The following is a 20,025-nucleotide window of genomic DNA, read 5'->3' as shown; positions in this document are numbered from 1 at the left end:
GCATCTTCTGGTGATAAACATTGCTTGTTGGATATTCGAAGGTAAGAAAGTGACCCTTGGTAAAAAGGAGCAGAGGAGGCTGTGAAAAATTGTTCTCTGTCCACACAACATGCTCCTCAGGAAAGGTTAGTCTAGTGTTTTGATCCTTTCTGCTGTCAATGTGCTGAGACGGACCTTCACCCTGATGAACCGATTGCCCATTAAAATTCTCCACATTATCCAGTCCTCATGTCCACATGTGCCTTTTTGGGGGACGTACCAGCACCATTTAGATCCCACTTCATGTGGAGTTTGGACACTGGACCTCTTTGAGTGTTTAAAGGCTCTGGCATGGAGAGCCTGGTGTTGGATCTGTGATGATCTCAAATGTTGAGCTATTTTATGAGTTGCTCAGGAACTCCTGGTTCCATAACTTTAGATAATTGTATATAACTGTAGAAAGAACATTACTCATAATCAGCGTGCTCATGTTAGTTCTCACTCTCCAGTATTCTGTATTGATTAAAGACTATAATCACACTCTTGATGTCACTCAAATGAGGATGAGATTCCCCTTTTGAGACTGGTTCCTCTCAAGGTTTCTTCCTCGTAACATCTAAATGAGTTTTTCCTTCACCACAGTCACCATGGCTGCTCATCAGGGATAATTCAATTCATTTTTATTTGTATAGTGCTTTTAACAATGAACATTGTCTCAAAGCAGCTTTACACAGATAATGTGGTGATTAAAAGTTAATATGTTCTTTATAAGTGTAAGTTTGTCCCTGATGAGCGAGCCGGTGGCGACTGTGGCAAGGAAAAACTCCCCGAGATGAATAAGGAAGAAACCTTGAGAGGAACCAGACTCAAGAGGAAACCCATCCACATCTGTGTTGCACCAAATGTCCATTTATTACAGTTAAATCAACCATGTTGAGGTGTGCAGTGGTGATTGGATGCAAACTGTTGTCCTGAGTTAGTGTAGCAGACTGTTGACATTAACTACAGTCCAAATCCATCCTCAAAGCTCCCATGTTACTCCATAATTTCATGGATGTGCAGGCCATTGCTGAGAAACCGTCCCCAGCTGCACAGAGTGGCCTCCAATCTAAGAGAACACCATCCAGAGGCAGGCCTGGACGAAGTGGGAAGATCCACGGAGGGGAGAGGGGCAGGAACAGTGGTCACTGGAACCTCAGGAGCATGTTTGACTATAGAGAGAGAGAGAGAGAGAGAGAGAGAGAGAGAGAGTGACAGGAAGAGAAGGATATGGATTATTGTGTCCTTATTGTTGTATGAAAGTTAATGTCACTGTGCAGTTTGGACTCCGGCAAGACTCGCTATGGCAGCATAACTAAAAGGGAGAACCAGAAGGTAACACAGACATGAGGGATCTCTGGGATAAGAGACGACCCACCACACCACCGTCAACAAACCTGAGTGAACGTGTGAATGTGAGGGGACGACAGCATACAAATATACCAGTTCACCAAACACTCTATATCCATGTTCCCTCTAGATCTGCTCCTTTACCTAAGAAAAAATCTACTGATAAAAGGCTTGACTAAATAAATAAGTTTTCAACCTCGACTTGAACACTGAGACTGTGTCTGAGTCCCGAACACTGATTGGAAGGTTGTTCCATAACTGTGGGGTTTATAAGAGAAAGATCTGCCCCCTGCTGTAGTCTTCATTATTTGAGGAACCAACAAATAGCCTGCACCTTTTGATCTAAGTAGGCGTGGAGGATCATACTGGTACAGAAGTTCACTCAGATACTGCAGTGTGAGACCAATAAGTGCTTTATACGTCAGTAGTAGTATTTTATAATCAGTGTGAGATGTAATTGGGAGCAGTGTAGATGATTAAAACAGGGGTGATGTGGTCATATTTCCTAGATCTAGTGAGGACTCTTGCTGCTGCATTCTGGACTAACTGAAGCTTATTTCTGCACTTACTCCAACACCCAGACAGTAAAGCGTTACAGTAGTCTAATCTAGATGTTACAAAAGCATCAACTAGTTTTTCTGCATCCTGTAACGACATCATATTTCTAATTTTAGCAATATTTCTAAGGTGAAAGAAGGTGCTCCTGGTAAATTATGTTTAATTTCACCCAGAGGCCGCATATATAAAGAGAAAAGCAGTGGGCCTAAGACAGATCCTTGCAGAACACCAAACTTTACCTCGGATAGTGTGGAGAACTCACCATTTACATCAACAAACTGATAGCGATCAGTCAAATAAGACCTGAGCCAAGAGAGAGCTGTTCCCTTTATTCCAACAACGTTCTCACGTCTAGCAAGCAGTATAGTGTGATCAATGGTGTCAAAAGCTGCACTAAGGTCGAGCAAAACAAGTAAGGAGACAAAACCCTGATCAGAGGCCAATAACAGGTCATTTACCACCTTTACTAGCGCCGTCTTTGTGATGAGGCCGAAATCCTGACTGATACATTTTAAAAATGTTATTTATAAGTAGATGTGAGCAGAACTTCTGTGCTACAACCTTTTCTAGAATCTTGGAGATAAAGGGGAGATTTGATATTGGTCTGTAGTTGGACAGCTGACAGGGTGAAGGTCAGGTTTCTTAATAAGGGGGTGGATAACTGCCAGTTTGAAAGATTTCGGTTCATAACCAGTGCTAATTGAAGAGTTTATTACTTTCAAAACAGGTTCAGTTACCTCTAGAATGATCTGTTTGAGGAAACTTGTAGGCAAAGGATCGAGAATGCAGGTTGATGGTTTTGATGAGGAGACTAATGAAATTAAGTCACTCTCATGAATAGGAGTGAAGCTTTGTAGTTGATTGTCTGCTATAATTACACTGCTGTCTACAGGGTTACTTGTAAAATAATTTGGATTTATATTAACCGTCTGGATTTCTTGTCTGATGTTTTCAATTTTATTATTAAAAAAGTTCATGAAATCATTACTACCTAATGATGGTGTGCATGTTAGCGCAGTGCTTTTATTCCCTGTTAATTTTGCTACCGTGCTGAATACAATTTAGGATTCTGCTTGTTATTTTCTATGAGGGAGGAGAAATATGCTGATCTAGCAGCACTGAGATTTTCTATAATTTAGGAGGAGATTCTCCTTCCATGCTATTTGAAATACTGTTAATTTTGTTTGACGCGATTTACGTTCTAATTTTCGAGTGGTCTGTTTTAAGGTGCGCGTATGATCATTATACCACCGTGCTGATTTTTTTCTCCCTGATCATTTTGGTCTTAAGGGGGGCTACATCATCTAGAGTGTAACGTAACGTTGATTCTAGGTGTTCAGTGGCCCAGTCGAGCTCTGCGATCTATTTAATATTGTCTAAAATGGCTTCAGACTGTGGAATTATGACTAAAAAACACACATCATTCACTCATCATTCACTTTAACTCTTAAGATTCTGTAAAGCTGCTTTGAGACAATGTCTGTTGTGAAAAGCGTAATAGAAATAAACGTGACTTGACTTAAAGATGCAACATTTTAGAAATAACTGATTTGGAACGACCAACTTTTCTTGCGATGGCTGAAACGGTCATCCATTTGGCCTTCATCTGGACAAGAAGCTGTCAGAGGTGTACAGGTTCTTTAGAACAGTTCGACATCCTGCAAAGTGAAAACTGATCATTAAGGAAATTAGCACCAGGTGCCGGATTAACACAATTGTGTTAAATGAAAATTGTGTACAACTGGAAGGTATCTGAAAGTGTTTTCTAATTTTGTTCAGTGTTTTTAAATATGTCATGTAAGTTCTTCATTCTGTGCTTCAGAATATATTTAACTCGTGAAATATTTGCATAAATGTGCGCTTTCACTTCTGTTAGAATCACTTTAAATAGGACAAAGCAGTGACCTCATAGATTTAGGAAATTGTAGATTGTTCTCTTGTTTTGACCATCCATCCATCCATCCATCCATCCATCCATCCTCCCTGTTCACTTCCATCTTCCTTTCATCTTCTCCTATAATGCCTGAGGGTTAGAGTATACATGACTAGGAATCTGAGACCATTCCTCCATCTCTTCAGATCCTTCACATTTTAAGGACCATGCTGATGGACTCCCCTCTTCCAGGAGACTGGGGACTGGGACGGCCACGTTAGGACCTTGATTTTAACGCTTGAGTTTGTTTTTAGATGAGAGTAGAGGCTTTTTTCTCCTTGAACACCTTCCAAACAACTTGTAGTGATGTAAGTGATGTGGGATTGTTTTGTAGTTTTGTAATTTCCAACGTTTAACTAACTTCTGCAGTTCTCCAGTTGTGATCTCTGGAGGTTTTTTGGCCACTCCAACCTTCTTCTTCACAGTGCATTAAGGCGATTATAGACGCACGGCTTCTTCTGGGTCGATTCAGAACATTTAATTGTTAAATGGTCATATATATTTTAGAACCTTCTGTTTTTATTTACTGAGGGTGCCAATATTAATGAACAGCACGGTATACCACGCCACAGTAAGGTAAGACCAAAGTAATTCCAGACCTTTACATTACATGTTTACAGGAGATGTGGTAGCTTAGTGGTTAAGATGTTGGACTTTGGATCAGAAGGTTGTGAGTTCAAATCACACCTATACCAAGCTGCATATTCTTGTAAATCACAAGACAAAAGTATTAGGACACTTGACTTTTCCAGCCATATGTGGTTCTTCTCCAAACGGTTCCTCTACAAAGTTGGAGAAACACAATAGTATAGGACTTGTTTGGATGCAGAAGCAAAGTAAAACATTTTTCCTTTTCGCTTGGACTAGAAGACCCAAACCTGTACATCATCTCAGAAGATTGGAGCTTGTTATCAGTGACTAGATGAAGGATGTCCAGATGCTCAGGTGTCCATGAACCTTTGTCTAGATAATGTATTTTAACATAAGTGATCGAATTGAATCCTTCCTAAGCAATTTATTTTAGATATATTTGTTGTAATCGAGGAGGTTTCTATTACTTGCTCAGGTCTGGAGTGTGTGTGTGTGTGTGTGTGTGTGTGTGTCCTGCAGGGCGCATGATGTCTTTCATTAGTCTCATTGCGGGGGGAGGGGAGAGGAGAGGAGCGCAGAGGAGAAGAGAAGAGAGGAGAAAAGAAGAGAAGAAGGGATTTAACCAGGGATCAAGCAGGAGACACCCAAATATCATGCAAATGGAGAAAAACGAGTAAGTAGCGCATGCAAATCCCGCATTTTAGCGCGTTTATGGTGTTCCTTCGTGCACTTTGATCGCTGGCTGTTGGGTTGAGAATAAAAGCAGGTCGGTGGATTGTGTGTGTGTGTGTGTGTGTGTTGTTCGTGTGAGCTATTTTCCGGCGAACAATATGTAAGATACCAGCTTTCCCTTTCACATGAGAAGGTTTGGAGACTTGGCGCATGGTGTCGCCCATAAAATATACAAATATTATTAAATATATTTTCTTCTTACAGGTTGGCCTTGAGATAAAGACCACGGACCGAGCCTTTTTATAGTCTTTAACGTGTGTGTGTGTGTGTGTGTGTGTGTGTATATGGGGCGGGGGGTGGGGGTGGCTAAACTCAAACTAGCCACATATCATTACAGCTTTATGACATGTTCATTGCAGGGTAATAACATTTTCACGCCTTTAACGCCTTTACAGCCGGACAGTAGCGCCGAGGACACGCCATTTCCTGCCGTGCAACAGCAGCATTACTGCGGCCGAGCCGAAATAAAACAATACCAGCGTTTTACCCACATTCGATACACGAACCGATACATGAACCGATACATGAGTCGATACATGAGTCGATGTTTGATATCCTTTTTTTACGATCATGTTTTTCTGTGAGATCAAAACAAAAACTTTTCCAAAGCTGTTGTTGTTGAAATGCAATAATCTGCATTGCCCTAGCATTATTCATTTTGTTATTAATGAAAAAAATGAACAAAATCAAATAATCAGTCACACAAAACCGTATTCAAGCAGATTTTTTGAATGCTTCTGCTTTAGTGTTAAATAAAATGAAATGAAATGCTTTCCCATTGTGCCTGTTTCTGCTTAAACTGATCGAATCGATCGAAGTTACAGATTTTACAGCGATCCTGATATATAGTGCCACCAAGATGAGGATGAGGTTTCCCTTTGAGTCTGGTTTCTCTCAAGGTTTTTTTCTTCATGATGAACTTCTCAGGGAGTTTTTTTTTCTGTCACACATACACATACAATTATAAGAAACTACACTGGGGACAATGTGTGACATTGTTAAAAGAACTTTACAAATAAAACTGAATTTAATCGAAATCTGATGCACGACGGAAGAAAAACAGTCCCTATTTAAGTTCATTCAGTCTTTAGCTCCAAAAATAATCTGAGTTTGGATCCATAATTGAATGTGAGAATCGATCCTCTCGTCTTCTCTATACAGGACTGATATCGAGTGAATGGATGCATTAGGATTGATCTACCTGTCCCTACTAGACCTGTGTGTGTGTGTGTGTGTGTGTGTGTGTTTCAGTTAGCAATAAAGGTTAACACAAGTCTCACAACTAAGGACATTATCTAATAAAGGTTTGAGACGTAGGAATGATAAATGCGGCCTCATGTGCCTGATATACTGTATTCTTCCTCCTTAAATAAAAATCCAAACCTGGAGACTGGAAAAATGTGGAAATATGCACAGGATGAAAGCCATAAGGAGATAAAACTGTGTGTGTGTGTGTGTGTGTGTGTGTGTGTGTGTGTGTGTGTGTGTGTGTGTGTAAAAAAAAAAAAGAGAGAAGAACCAGAATGCGTCCGTGACCCGAAATAGACGAGACTTGTTTCTTTTTTTAGCAGAGGTGAGGAAGAGGAGGAAGAGCACAGGAGAGAGGCGGGTCGGTTGTTTAGTTTGTGGTAGGCTATTTATTATTATTATTATTATTATTATTATTATTATTATTATTATTATTATTCCCATTTCATTCTGCACGTCTTGAGAACATCAGGCATGACATTTTCATGTGACCAGTCATAGTATTTATGTATCTTCATACTATGTTTGCATCCAGACAAAAGAAAGTAAAGACACACACACACACACACACACACACACACACACACACACACACACACACACACACACTTTTATTAAGAGTAACCCTTGTAGGTTTGTGTCTAGTCACCATTAAGTCCCTGTTAAGCTTCAAAACCTGCTCACACACACACACACACACACACACCACACACACATACACACACACACTTTTATTATGATTAACCCTTGTAGGTTTGTATCTAGTCACCATTAAGTCCCTGTTAAACTTTAAAACCTGCTCTCACACACACACACACACACACACACACACACACACACACACACACACACACACACACACACACCACACACACACACACACACACACACACACACACACACACACACACACACACACACACACACACACACACACACACACACACACACACACACACACACACACACACTTTTATTATGATTAACCCTTGTAGGTTTGTATCTAGTCACCATTAAGTCCTTGTTAAACTTTAAAAACCTGCTCACACACACACACACACACACACACACACACACACACACACACACACACACACACACACACTGCATAGACAGAGCTCGGCTTTGTGTACGATGTGGTGCATTCAGACAGAGTCCTGCCTTCTGACAGCTGCATGAGCGGGAAAAAAGAGTACAATGCTCATGCTCATGCCTGTGTGATAAAAGGCCTGTACGGAAGGACAGATGCAAAGCCTTGGTTTAATGACCAGGACTTAGACTTCATACACTCATGCTGGATGAAGTAAAACGTGTCAGGAACGCTCAGTGTGTACGTCCTGTTTAGACGACACACGAATGCGATTTCATTTCACTTGACACTGGATCACGTCACATGAGCACAGTAACGGATGTTCCTGTACTTTACGGCCAAAAGTTTTGGGACATCTGGCTTTTCCAGCCACTTGTGTTTTCATCAGTCTGTTTACATTTCTGGCATTTGGCAGACGTCCCTATCCAAAATCCAATGCCTTCACCACTAAGCTTCACGTCCTCCAAAATCCACAATTTAACTGTTATCACAATGTTGGAGGCGAACAATTGTATAGGATGCCTTTAAATAGGAAACGCAAACCTGTTCCAGCATGACAATGCTCCTGTACACAAAGCCAGCTCCATGAAGATATGGGTTGGAGTGCAAGAATTTCTGCTCTGACTGCACCCCAGGCCTCGTCACCTCACCTACATCACCCTCGTGTCTCCAAAATCTAGTAGAACATCAACAAGAGTGGAGGTTATATATTAATATTGAAAAAGCACTTAGCAATGGTCTCCTGCTTAGGTGTCTTCATACTTTTTTCCATATATTTTATGAACCCTTGAGTGCATTGTGGAAATCATTCACAGCATCACTCGGTTTGGTGGATGTGTGTAAGCTTGGGTCTGGTGTGATGAATTCGGCTTCATTAACTAGCCTGCGATCATCAATGCATGCTGCGGTTTGCTTCTCCATGCGTTACCGGTCTGAATAATACAATGCATTTTCATCTGTGATCCGTCTCGGGTTCTCATAATCCTGGTCGTATCTTTCCTGCCAGTCCCGCTGGGAAGAAGTTCCGCAGCAAACCTCAGCTGGTGCGTTACCTTGGCAACTCCATGGACCTCAACTCGTTCGATTTCCGCACCGGGAAGATGCTCATGAGTAAACTGAACAAGAACCGACAGAGGCTTCGCTACGAGACGAACAGTCAGACCAAGGTGAGGAAAGATTCATCCCTGAATGTAGAGAAACCTACAAATGTCATGCTTTCATACGAGCTCTCTGGATAATAATCGTAATTATAATAAATACGTATAATAAAAAAGTGCACAAAGCATGTAGTAGATAAAGTAGATCCACTCAGTAAAATGTGACTCCAGTAAAAGTGTTCATTTAAACTTTCACTTGGGTAAAAATACAAACATTTTTACCTTCAAATGTACTTCAGTATCCAAAGTAGTGATTTATTATAACTATAATCTTCATGTTATTATTTTTATCACAAGATTCTTTACTTAATCACCTCAGTTTATGTGTAAAGACTCGAATCTGACTCTCAGCACACTGATCTATTAATAGAATGATATTAATGACTCAAACACTGATTGATTTCTATTAAAATGATCATGAACCCAAAACCTTCTTTTCAACTATTTCCATAAAATCACATCATATGTAAATAATCCCACGTGTGTGGTGGTGGCGAGTTCGAGTCTGGAGTTTCTTCATCATTTATTCCTCTCTAAATGTTCTGTTGATGTTGAACTGATGCTGAACTGTATGTTGGTGATCAAGCGCCAATCAGAACGGGTTTAAAACTCGACCCTGATTGGTGACTCGCTCTTTGTCTCAGTCTCCCCAAAAGTTTCCCCAAATGGAAAAACTTCAATAAAATACAGAAACAAAGAAAAAGCTACTTAAATACAGTAATGAATTACATTTACTTCATTACTGTCCATCACTGGTTATGATAAATATGAGAAATATCACCCATGTTGATGTTTACAATGGTGATTTTAGAGACATTTTGCAGTCTTCAGGTTCCTCAGGGTCCTTCTGAGTACCAAGAAATTGTTTCTTCTAAATTGATCTGAAACATTTCGGATTAAAGTATAACTAGGAGACGAATCTGGTGATTAGTCCATGGAATACATGTTTATTCAACCTCATTTTCATCTCCATCAACCCATCCAGCCAGCTCTTCTACCCTGCGAATGAGGGCTGGGGGGGGTTTACTATAAGAGACCACGCCCCTTTAAAGGTTAAAAATGCATCATCACAATCGTGCACAATGGATTTATCCTTCAGTTTGTCTCCTTTAATAATGAATCTAAATCTTCTGTTGTTTATACACAAAAATCAAAGGAAAAAAGGGTCACACTGTCCATCCAAAACTCCTGGTGGTGTTTGAATATGAAACTTTGATCCTGTATCGTGTATGTGCTGTAGGGAAAACCCGACCTGAACACGTCTCTCCCGGTGCGACAGACAGCCTCAATCTTCAAACAACCTGTCACCAAAGTCACCAACCATCCCAGCAACAAAGTCAAAACAGATCCACAAAAAGCCGTAGACCAGCCAAGACAGGTACGCCCCCTGTGGGACTTGTTTTGTTAGAGAACAAACAATTCACTGATCATACACTGTATATATATCAAACCTCAATTCCAAAAATATGAGGACACTGTAAAATGTAAATCTCATAAATCCTTATTTTATTCACAATAGAACATAGAAAACATATCAAATGTTTAATCTGAGAATACACGTCATTTGAAGAGAAAATAAGGTCTGAATGTACTGGCGGTCACACGTCTCAAAAAAGTTAGAACATGGCCACATTTCCCACTGTGTAGCATCATGTCTTCATCATGTCTTCTGGGAACTGAGGAGAGCAGTTGCTGAAGTTTCAGGAGAGGAATGTTGTCCCATATGTGTCTGAAACCAGATTCTAGCTGCTCAACAGTTCTGAGTTTCCTTTGTTGTGTTTTTCGTTTCATGATGCGCCACATTCTGTTTTTATTTACATTTTACACAGTGTGCCAACTTTTTTGGAGAAATGGGGTTGTATGAATAAGTACATGCAAATGTAATTTGTGTATCTCCTGGATTTGCATTTCTCATTCTTGTACAAACTTTTAGTCTAATTTTAGGATATAACTCAAATGCTATACATATAAAGAACAGTTAAAATTAACGCACACAAGCTGTAATTTGTGCAAAAATCACGTTTGTAAACTTCTTGTTTTGTAAACAGTAAATGTGATGAGATGAGATCCTTTTCCATCTATTACAGTATCATTTATTTGTAATGCATGAGATTATTCTTTTTCTGATCTTTTAAACGAGAAATCATTTTGCGGCTGATTTGATCTTATCGATCCGTGTGATTTTAATTTATACCTGATCATTACTAGAAATTAAATTTTTCTTCCTGCAGTTGTTTTGGGAGAAGAAGCTGAGCGGACTTAATGCATATGACATCGCAGAGGAGTTGGTGAAAACCATGGACCTACCCAAAGGTCTGCAGGGTACGACCTCGGTCACGATGTTAACGTTTTTTACGCGAAGGAAAAAAGGCGCAAAACATAATACGAGGTGGCTGTGGTCTTCTGCAGGAGTAGGTCCCGGGTGCACGGACAAGACTTTGCTGTCTGCGATTGCAAGCGCCCTGCACCAGCTCCGCTCCCATCACAGGCCAGCTGTCGGCAGCTGTGGAGAAGAACCCAGGAGTGTGGCTGAACACGGCCCAGCCGCTCTGCAAGGCTTTCATTGTTACAGACGAGGACATCAGGTGAGATGTCTAGAAGTTACTCCAACTTACGTCAGGTGATCAAGAGATCCAGTCCTGCCCTTATTTAAATATACATGAAAGGTCAAAAGTATTGGGACACAATACTTTACTAACACCCTTGTAGCTGAATAAATTTCCACAAAATCTAGTGGAACATCTCAGAAGGTCTGATGCAGTAATGAAATCAAAGACGTTTTTTTTTTTTTTTTTTTATGATAATATCGTCAAATATCCTCCAATTATAATTGAGCCAGAAAACTCATTGCAATTGGGACATTGTTTCTTTAAATTATCTATATGAGCAAAAGTTTGTGGACACCTGAGCATAAGATTGATATGTGCTTTTAAACCGTCACATTCCACATTTATTCTCCATTTACTGTAATGATCTACTGGAAAGATGTTCCACTGGCAGAGTGCTCAGGGAATGTGCAGAACAGCTAGCGGATGTCTTTACTGACATCTTCAACATCTCCCTGAGCAGCACCGTTGTTCCTATCTTGCCCTCACCCACCTGGACAACAAGGACACGTACGTACGAATGCTGTTCATAGACTTCAGCGCAGCATCTGATTGAGAAGTTGAGCCTACTGGGCCTGAACACCTCCCTCTGTAACTGGATCCTGGACTTCCTGACTGGGAGACCTCAGTCAGTCCAGATCGGGAACAGCATCTCCAGCACCACCACACTGAGCACTGGGGGCCCCTCAGGGCTGTGTGCTCAGCCCACTGCTGTTCACTGTGTAGCAACGCACAGCTCGAACCACAACGTCAAGTTCGCCAATGACACGACCGTGATGGATCTCATCAGCAAGAACTATGAGTCAGCATACAGAGAGGAGGTGGAACAGTTAACAGCCTGGTGTGGAGCAAACAACCTGTCTCTGAACATTGACAAAACCAGAGAGATGGTTGTGGACTTCAGGAGAGCACAAAGCGGCCATTCTCCACTGACCATCGATAGATCCTCAGTAGAGACCGTCAAGAGCACCAACTCTTTGGTGTTCATCTAGCGGATAACCCTTACCTGGTCACTCAACACCAGCTCCATCACCAAGAAAGCCCAGCAGCGTCTCTACTTCATGAGAAGGCTGAGGAAAGCTCATCTTCCTCCCCCCATCCTGACCACGTTCTACAGAGGGACCATTGAGAGCATCCTGAGCAACTGCATCACTGCCTGGTGTGGGAACTGCACTGTCTCGGATCGCAAGACCCTACAGAGGGTAGTGAGGACAGCTGAGAAGATCATCGGAGTCTCTCTCCCCTCTATCATGGACATTTACACCACACGCTGCATCCGCAAAGTCAACAGCATTGTGGATTACCACACACACACCCACACACCCCTCACACACACCTGTCACACACATCCCTCACACACACCTGTCACACACACCCCTCACATACACCTACCATCAGGAAAGCAGTTCCTGAAGCATTCGGGCCTCACATCCAGACTATGCAACATCTTTTTCCCACAAGTCATCAGACTCCACAACACAGAACTGAACTAAAATCACACACACACACACACACACACACACACACACACACACACACACACACACACACACTCAACTGTGTGTTACTGAAATGTACAACCTGAACTCAACACACTCTCATAAATCATCTCACTCCATTTCACCATCATTTATTTATTATTTATACTGAACCATATTACACTGTTTACATGCTGGTTTTTTGAACGTCTCGACTGCTGCTGCTGTTTCTACACTGCATTGTGTTTATAAACTCATTGTTTATAATCTGTTATAGTTCTCTTTGCACAGTACTGTATATTCAGAGTATACAGCAAGTTTACTGGTCGGCGCTCTCTTGTGTTATGTGTATTTGTCCCACACTGTCTTGTGTTTTCCGTCTGCACTGTTTTCCGTCTGCACTGTTTTCGTCTGCACTGTTTTCCGTCTGCACTGTTTTCCGTCTGCACTGTTTTTCGTTTGCACTGTTTTTCGTCTGCACTGTTTTCTGTCTGCACTGTTTTTTGTTTGCACAGTTTTCCATCTGCACTGTTTTTCGTCTGCACTGTTTTCTGTCTGCACTGTTTTTCGTCTGCACTGTTTTCCGTCTGCACTGTTTTTCGTCTGCAGTTTTTCGTCTGCACTGTTTTCCGTTTGCACTGTTTTCTGTCTGCACAGTTTTCCGTCTGCACTGTTTTTCGTCTGCACTGTTTTTCGTCTGCACTGTTTTCCGTCTGCACTGTTTTCTGTCTGCACAGTTTTTCGTCTGCACTATTTGCACTCGGTTTCACTCCATGCACTTTATGTAGCTTTATGTTGTGTGTTGTAGCACCAGGGTTCTGCAGGAACGTTGTCTTGTTTTTAATCTGTACTACTGTGTATAGTAGAAATGACAATAAAAGTGTCTTGACTCGACTTGTGTGTGTGTTCGCACGTAACAGATGGATATTTAGAAGTAAAATAACGTCCTTGTATAAATTGTATGTTTTGTTTTTGTGTTGTTCGGCGGATAAGGAAACAGGAGGAGCTGGTGTACAACGTGAGGAAGCGTCTGGAGGAGGCTCTCATGGCCGACATGTTGGCTCACGTAGAGGAGGCTTCCAGCGGTGAAGAAGCACTTAAGGATGAGGGAAACTGCCATGATGATAAGGAGGAGGTATAGCGAAGGTGAGGACACACGCAGCTCTCACACTGACAAATACTAACGCAACAAAGCAGGAAATTCTGGATTCTCAATTTACTATTTTATACTGTATGGACACACGTTTGTGGACTGATTGGTACGATTTTAAGCTCCACTGTTCTGGAAAATTGTTTCACTAGATTTTAGAGTGTGCTGGAAGGGTGTTAGTAAAATCAGGTACTGATCTAGGTGACGTGAATAATGAATAGATGGAAGGAAGGAGGGAAGGATAGATGGATGTATGGAAGCAAGGAAGGATGGATGAATGGATGGATGGAAGGAAGGATTGAAGGTTGATGGAGGGAAGGAAGGATAGATGAACATAGAATGGGAAGGAAGGATGGATGAATGGATAGATGGATGGTTTAATGGATGAATGAAAGCAAGGAAGAATGGATGGATGTATGAACGTAAGAAAAGAAGGATGGATGAAAGGAAGGATTGCCGAACAGAGGTGGCAAAAGTACACACATCCATTACTTAAGTAGAAGTACAGATACTCATGTTTTAAAATACTCGGGTAAAAGTTGAAGTACTGATTAAACATTTTCACTCAAGTGAAAGTAAAGAAGTTTTGGCTCTGACATGTACTTCAGTAAAGAGTAGTTATTACTTCTACCTGTTTTAGCTGTTAACTGGACCTCACATCATATAGATAGATAGATAGATAGATAGATAGATAGATAGATAGATAGATAGATAGATAGATGATGGATAGATGGATGGATGGATAGATGGATGGATGGATGGATAGATGGATGGATGGATAGATGGATGGATGGAAGGAAGGAAAGATGAATGAACTGAAGGATGGATGGATGGATAGATAGATAGAACTTTATTGTCATTGCATTGTACAGGTACACAGCAACGAAATGCAGTTTGGCATCTACCAGAAGTGCAAAAAGTAGCAATCGTGCAAATAGTACAGATAAACATGTATCATATGTACAGCATGTGATATGTATGTAAGCATATGTACAGTGATTAAATATAAAGGCTATAACAGTGCAGAGACGTGTGGACATCATTAAGAGCCTTTGCTATGTTTCCACACGGACAGTTAATGAGGTGATACCGGAGAAACTGCACCTCTTCAAGTCAAGAAGCTTTTATATATAATCATAGACATTTTACAGATTTGAATGATGTATTGTTTTTATCTGTACGATCAATAAAGACAGTAATTTAAGTCCGTGTCGCCATTATGAGGGGAAAACCCACAAAACGCCACCTAGAGGGTAAATTGTGTAAAACATGGAGGATTTGGTGTTTGATTTGAGACTTGGCGCAGAAATAAAACAAAAGTTTACTGATTAAAAATATTTTTCGGTGGAGTTTATTTATTTATTGTATATCTAAGTAAAGAAGGGACATCGTGGATAAATGTATGTTTTGCTGGAGGTTTTAATTTCGCCTCTTTTATATTTAGTTATTTATTTATGTATTTCCATTTTTTTTAAAATGGTAAAAACAGAAATGAGCGCTGAATTGATAGCGTGTTAATAACATCTAGTGCCGTTTAAAATAATTAGAATTTTGACAGCCAAATATATATATATTAATACAAAACTAATTAAAAATGTTGTTACCGAATGAATGTATCCAGGCTGAAGATCCACATATAGAACACAAGCAGAGAAAAGATGATGATGATCAGGAATGTGTCTGTTCTCAGTCATGTTCTCATCACTGACTCCCTCTGTCTCATCCACATTAACCCCAAACTTCTTACTGCCTTCTGCCTGCTGATTCTTATCTTCGTAAAGAGTGAGAGTCAGGACTTTATACACCAGTGGAGTAAAAAAGATGCGCAGTAACAGGAAATCAGTTGTTCGGCTGAAATCGGCACAGTGAAAATAAAAATTTGATATTTTACCAAATCAATGGATTAAAACTAAAGTAACGAGTCTGTTTTGAAAATGTAAGAAGTAAAAAGTACAGATTTTTGTGTAAAAATGTAATGAGTAAAAGTAAAAAGTTAATTGTTAAGTTAATAATGAGTGAAAAATAAATAGTGGAGTAAAATACTGATACCAAAAAAAATCTACTGAAGTACAGTAACAAAGTATTTGCACTCCGTTACTTCCCACCTCTGATGCTGAACAGACGAAAGTAAGGAAGGAAGGATGGATGGATGGAAGTATGGATAGATAAATGGAAGGAAGGATGGATTGAAGAATGGATGGACGGATGGATGGATTGGAGGATGGATGGAAGGAAGGAAAGATGAATGAACTGAAGGATGGATGGGTGGAAGGAAGGAAGGAAGAATGGATGGAAGAAGGGAAGGAAGGAAGGAAGAAAGGATGGATGGATAGACAGATGGATGAAAGGAAGTATGGATGGAAGGAAGAATGGATGGATAGATGGATGGATGGATGGGTGGAAAGAAGGATGGATGGATAGATGGATGAATTGATGGAAGGAATTATAATTGGATGGATTGATGTATGTAAAGAAGGATGGATGGATAGATGGATGGATGGATGGATGGATGGATGGATGGATGGATAGATAGCACAAAGTACTGACTAAAAGGGCACCGATTTGTGGCATAGATACATAATCTATTAAACAGAGATATTTATGTAATGATATAAAGCATTATGGTGATAGATGACTGTCTCTCGATCTTCTCCCATGTAGGGCAGCAGTACACGTCTAAAACTACCTGCATACAACTCTATCAACTCCACCATCTAACGAGGACCAGAGACCAAACCTTCCTGCTCCAACTTCTTCACCAAGATGCTCGAGTCCTGCTATGAAGAACATAATCCAAACCCACTGGCTGGGATTCTTTTCAGGACTGTCAGTTTGGCATTGTTTAGATTTTTATTGTGTATATAAACAAAGCGTTTGCAGATTCTAGAGCTGAAAGTGGCACTTCCACGTGATTGGGTTGTGTCTGGAGGAGTGATGTGACAATCGGGTGAAAACTTCCATCCTCCTGTTTTCTAGAGTAGAGAGGTTTTATGATGCAGGATCCTGGGATATGATGAAAAGGATGTAGTTAGTGTTGTACAGTATCGAGAACCACCAAAGGAACCACGTGATGTTTGATACATTCATTCATCGAGTCCTTAAAATCCCAATCATCTTGAAGAACCTTGGAACCTCAGCTAACTGAATCTGACATTAACATTAGGAGTCATACACTAATGGACAAAAAGTATCGGGACACCTGATGTTTCCAGGCGTACTGTATATGATTCCGAACCAAAGTTAAATGCATGAAATTTTCCCTCTGCATGAAATTTGCTCCAGCAAGCCAACTCCATGAAGATATATACTTTACATGGCTTGGAGTGGAGGATCTCCTGCTATAGAGCTCCAACCTTATTGGGATGAATGTGAGAGCTGACTGCACCCCAGGAACCTCCTCACCTTCTCACCTACATGAGTCCAGTCACAAAACTTAGTGGATCATTTTCCTCAAAAATTAAAGATTATTATAAGAGTAAATGGAGACTAAAGGTGGACTGGGATGTTCCAAAAGAAGCAGATGCCCAGGTGTCCTCAAACTTTTGTCCATACAGTGTAGGTTCCTGATCATTCATTCAGTATAAAATGTGGTGTTGGTGTTGATAAGTTCAGTATTCGATTCTTTGATTTTGTACATTTCTTTGCTTATATTGGTGTTTTGACCTCATGAACGTTTTTCTCTTGCGCACAAAAGAGGTTCAGTCTGGAGTCACATGACAACGCAGTTTTTCACAATGAACTGGATTCAAATACGAATTCAAGTGTGAACGCTGATTCTGTATAATGAAAAAATAAACCCAGTTGCTGTTTTTGGATGAACGCACAGGTTGGATCTTGAATATATGTAAATGTTATGGTTTGAACGTGTTGAAATTTGTTGATTTTTACGCAGTAAAGTGTTCCTGTGTGTTTGACGATTGTCTCGTTTGTCATTTGATCCGTGAATCATGATGAATTTTATGGACCCCGAATGAGATCTTTAAACCGTAATGACTGCAACGATGCGATGGAATGAAGCCTTGCTGTCCCTCCCAGTGCCCTCGTGAAGTTTAACCGTTAACTTGCCATTAAAGTTATGATGCCTCCCTTCCACACCGGAGCAAAGTGCACAGGACCTGGTGACTCTGAGGGAGTTCGAGACGCAGCAGTGTTTGTGTCACTGGTGAATTATTCGTTTTTGTTTTTCATACATTTTAAACTTCTTCTCGTCTCCATTACCTCGTTCAGCATATAATCCTGGTTAATATGGCGTCTCCTGAACTCTACACGAAGGTAAGAATCTGCTGGATGTACAGGTCCTGGATGTTCTTCCATCTCTTCAGATGGAAATAGCCAGCAGTGTGGAGGTTCTTTCATTTCCCAATTTGTTCTTCAGTGAGGAAACCTTGACGGTTTATTTCGTGGGTTTATTATGTGGGGTGGTTTTGGAGACAAGGTGAGGGAGGTGAGATTGAGATGGTTTGGACATGTGCAGAGGAGGGACATGGGGTATATCAGTAGAAGAATGCTGATGATGGAGACACCAGGAAGGAGGAAAAGAGGAAGACCAAGGAGGAGGTTTATGGATGTGGTGAGGGAAGACATGCAGATAGTTGGGGTGAAAGAGGCAGATGTAGAGGCGGGGGGGTCTGGAGACGGATGATCCGCTGTGACGCCCCCTAATAGGAGAAGCTGAAAGAAGAAGAAGAAGTTTATGTGGGGTGGTGGGTGTTGGTTGAATTCGATTGAAGAGGAATGAATGACTGGTGTTAATGTTTAATTTAGAAGAGCTGAATTTGTGCTGATGTAAGAGAAACGCTGTGACTGAGTGACTGAGTCGGGAAACACGTATACAGGAACAGAGCCGATATTCCAGCTGAGTATTTACTGGGTAGGAAACTACAGTGAAAATGTTCTTCTGGGTCCTACACAACACACTCAATAATAAAACAAAGATGTGTGAAGATTTCCTTTTTTCTTTCTTTCTTTCTTTCTTTCTTTCTTTCTTTCTTTCTTTCTTTCTTTCTTTCTTTCTTTCTTTCTTTCTTTCTTTCTTGTGAGATCATGTGATTTCTTTCATTCTTTCTTTCTTTCTTTCTTTCTTTCTTTCTTTCTTTCTTTCTTTCTTTCTTTCTTTCTTGTGAGATCATGTGATTTCTTTCATTCTTTCTTTCTTTCTTTCTTTCTTTCTTTCTTTCTTTCTTTCTTTCTTTCTTGTGATATCTTGGGATTTTTTTCTTTCTTTCTTTCTTTCTTTCTTTCTTTCTTTCTTTCTTTCTTTCTTTCTTTCTTTCTTTCTTTCTTTCTTTCTTTCTTTCCTTCTTTCCTTCTTTCTTATTTTCTTGTGATATTTTTCTTTCTTGTGATTTCTTTCTTTCTTTCTTTCTTTCTTTCTTTCTTTCTTTCTTTCTTTCTTTCTTTCTTTCTTTCTTTCGTTGCAACAAAAGTTCTATTTGGACTCAGATCTTTCTTTCACTCATTCACTGTCCAATTCTTGTGTGTTTTACAGAGTTTGTTGCATAGAAACTAAAACAAACCTGCATGATTTGCAAAAGCCCCTGTATTCTCCAGCCTTTTCTAAACTATGATATGAATACACTCATTTTCCATAAGGTTGATGATGTAATTGCTGGTGAAGAATGTGGTGTGAGCTCTCACTGGTTCTTATACCACAAGCGTGAAATGTTCTGTTCCAAGGGAGCGTGTGTGTGGGTGCCAGATTCTGAAGAGGTGTGGGTGTGTGCTCAGCTCGAACAGGACTACCAACCTGGAGATCAACAGCTCACACTGAAGCTCAGCAATCGCACAGTGAGATCACACACACACACACACACACACACACACACACACACACACACACACACACACACACACACACAAACCTATTAAACATACATGACTGAACCCCAGGAGTCCTCACTTTCTCACCTACATCACTATCAGACTTTACTAACACCCTTGTGGCTGAATAAATCTCCACAAATCTCCATGCAGTCTCCACAAAATATAGTGGAACATCTTCTCAGAAGAGTGGAGGTTCATATAGGAGCAAAGAGGAACTAAATGTGGTATGGGATGTTCAGAGAGGAACCCACTATTTGTATGCCAAATACTTTTGGCCATTTGGTGTATGAG

The 20,025-nt window shown here is 40.5% G+C and overlaps 2 protein-coding genes across 3 annotated transcripts in view; both read left to right on the top strand.

Moving 5' to 3' along the window:
- The first annotated feature begins 4,942 nt into the window (after nucleotides 1-4,942).
- On the top strand, nucleotides 4,943-17,825 carry mbd3b (methyl-CpG binding domain protein 3b). Its single transcript, XM_046858487.1, is given in 9 exon segments — nucleotides 4,943-5,123; nucleotides 6,751-6,810; nucleotides 8,527-8,686; nucleotides 9,918-10,055; nucleotides 10,909-10,999; nucleotides 11,087-11,144; nucleotides 11,146-11,262; nucleotides 13,755-13,907; nucleotides 16,573-17,825. Coding segments are annotated over 8 exon segments (921 nt in total). The 5' UTR covers nucleotides 4,943-4,974; the 3' UTR covers nucleotides 13,903-13,907; nucleotides 16,573-17,825.
- Nucleotides 17,826-18,048: 223 nt separating this feature from the next.
- Nucleotides 18,049-20,025, top strand: part of si:dkey-110c1.10 (unconventional myosin-Vb) — a 28,381-nt gene continuing 26,404 nt past the window's right edge. For both annotated transcript variants that reach the window (XM_046856757.1, XM_046856756.1), the window contains exons 1-2: nucleotides 18,049-18,183; nucleotides 19,588-19,698. In XM_046856757.1, the coding sequence (XP_046712713.1) occupies nucleotides 18,157-18,183; nucleotides 19,588-19,698 (138 nt within the window). In that variant the 5' untranslated portion in view covers nucleotides 18,049-18,156. The remainder of the gene's footprint in view (nucleotides 18,184-19,587; nucleotides 19,699-20,025) is intronic.

This window comes from Silurus meridionalis, chromosome 9 (assembly GCF_014805685.1).
Source record: "Silurus meridionalis isolate SWU-2019-XX chromosome 9, ASM1480568v1, whole genome shotgun sequence".
Lineage (NCBI taxonomy): Eukaryota > Metazoa > Chordata > Actinopteri > Siluriformes > Siluridae > Silurus > Silurus meridionalis.
Note: the sequence above shows the minus strand (reverse complement) of the source record. Positions and strands in the feature narration are given on the sequence as shown.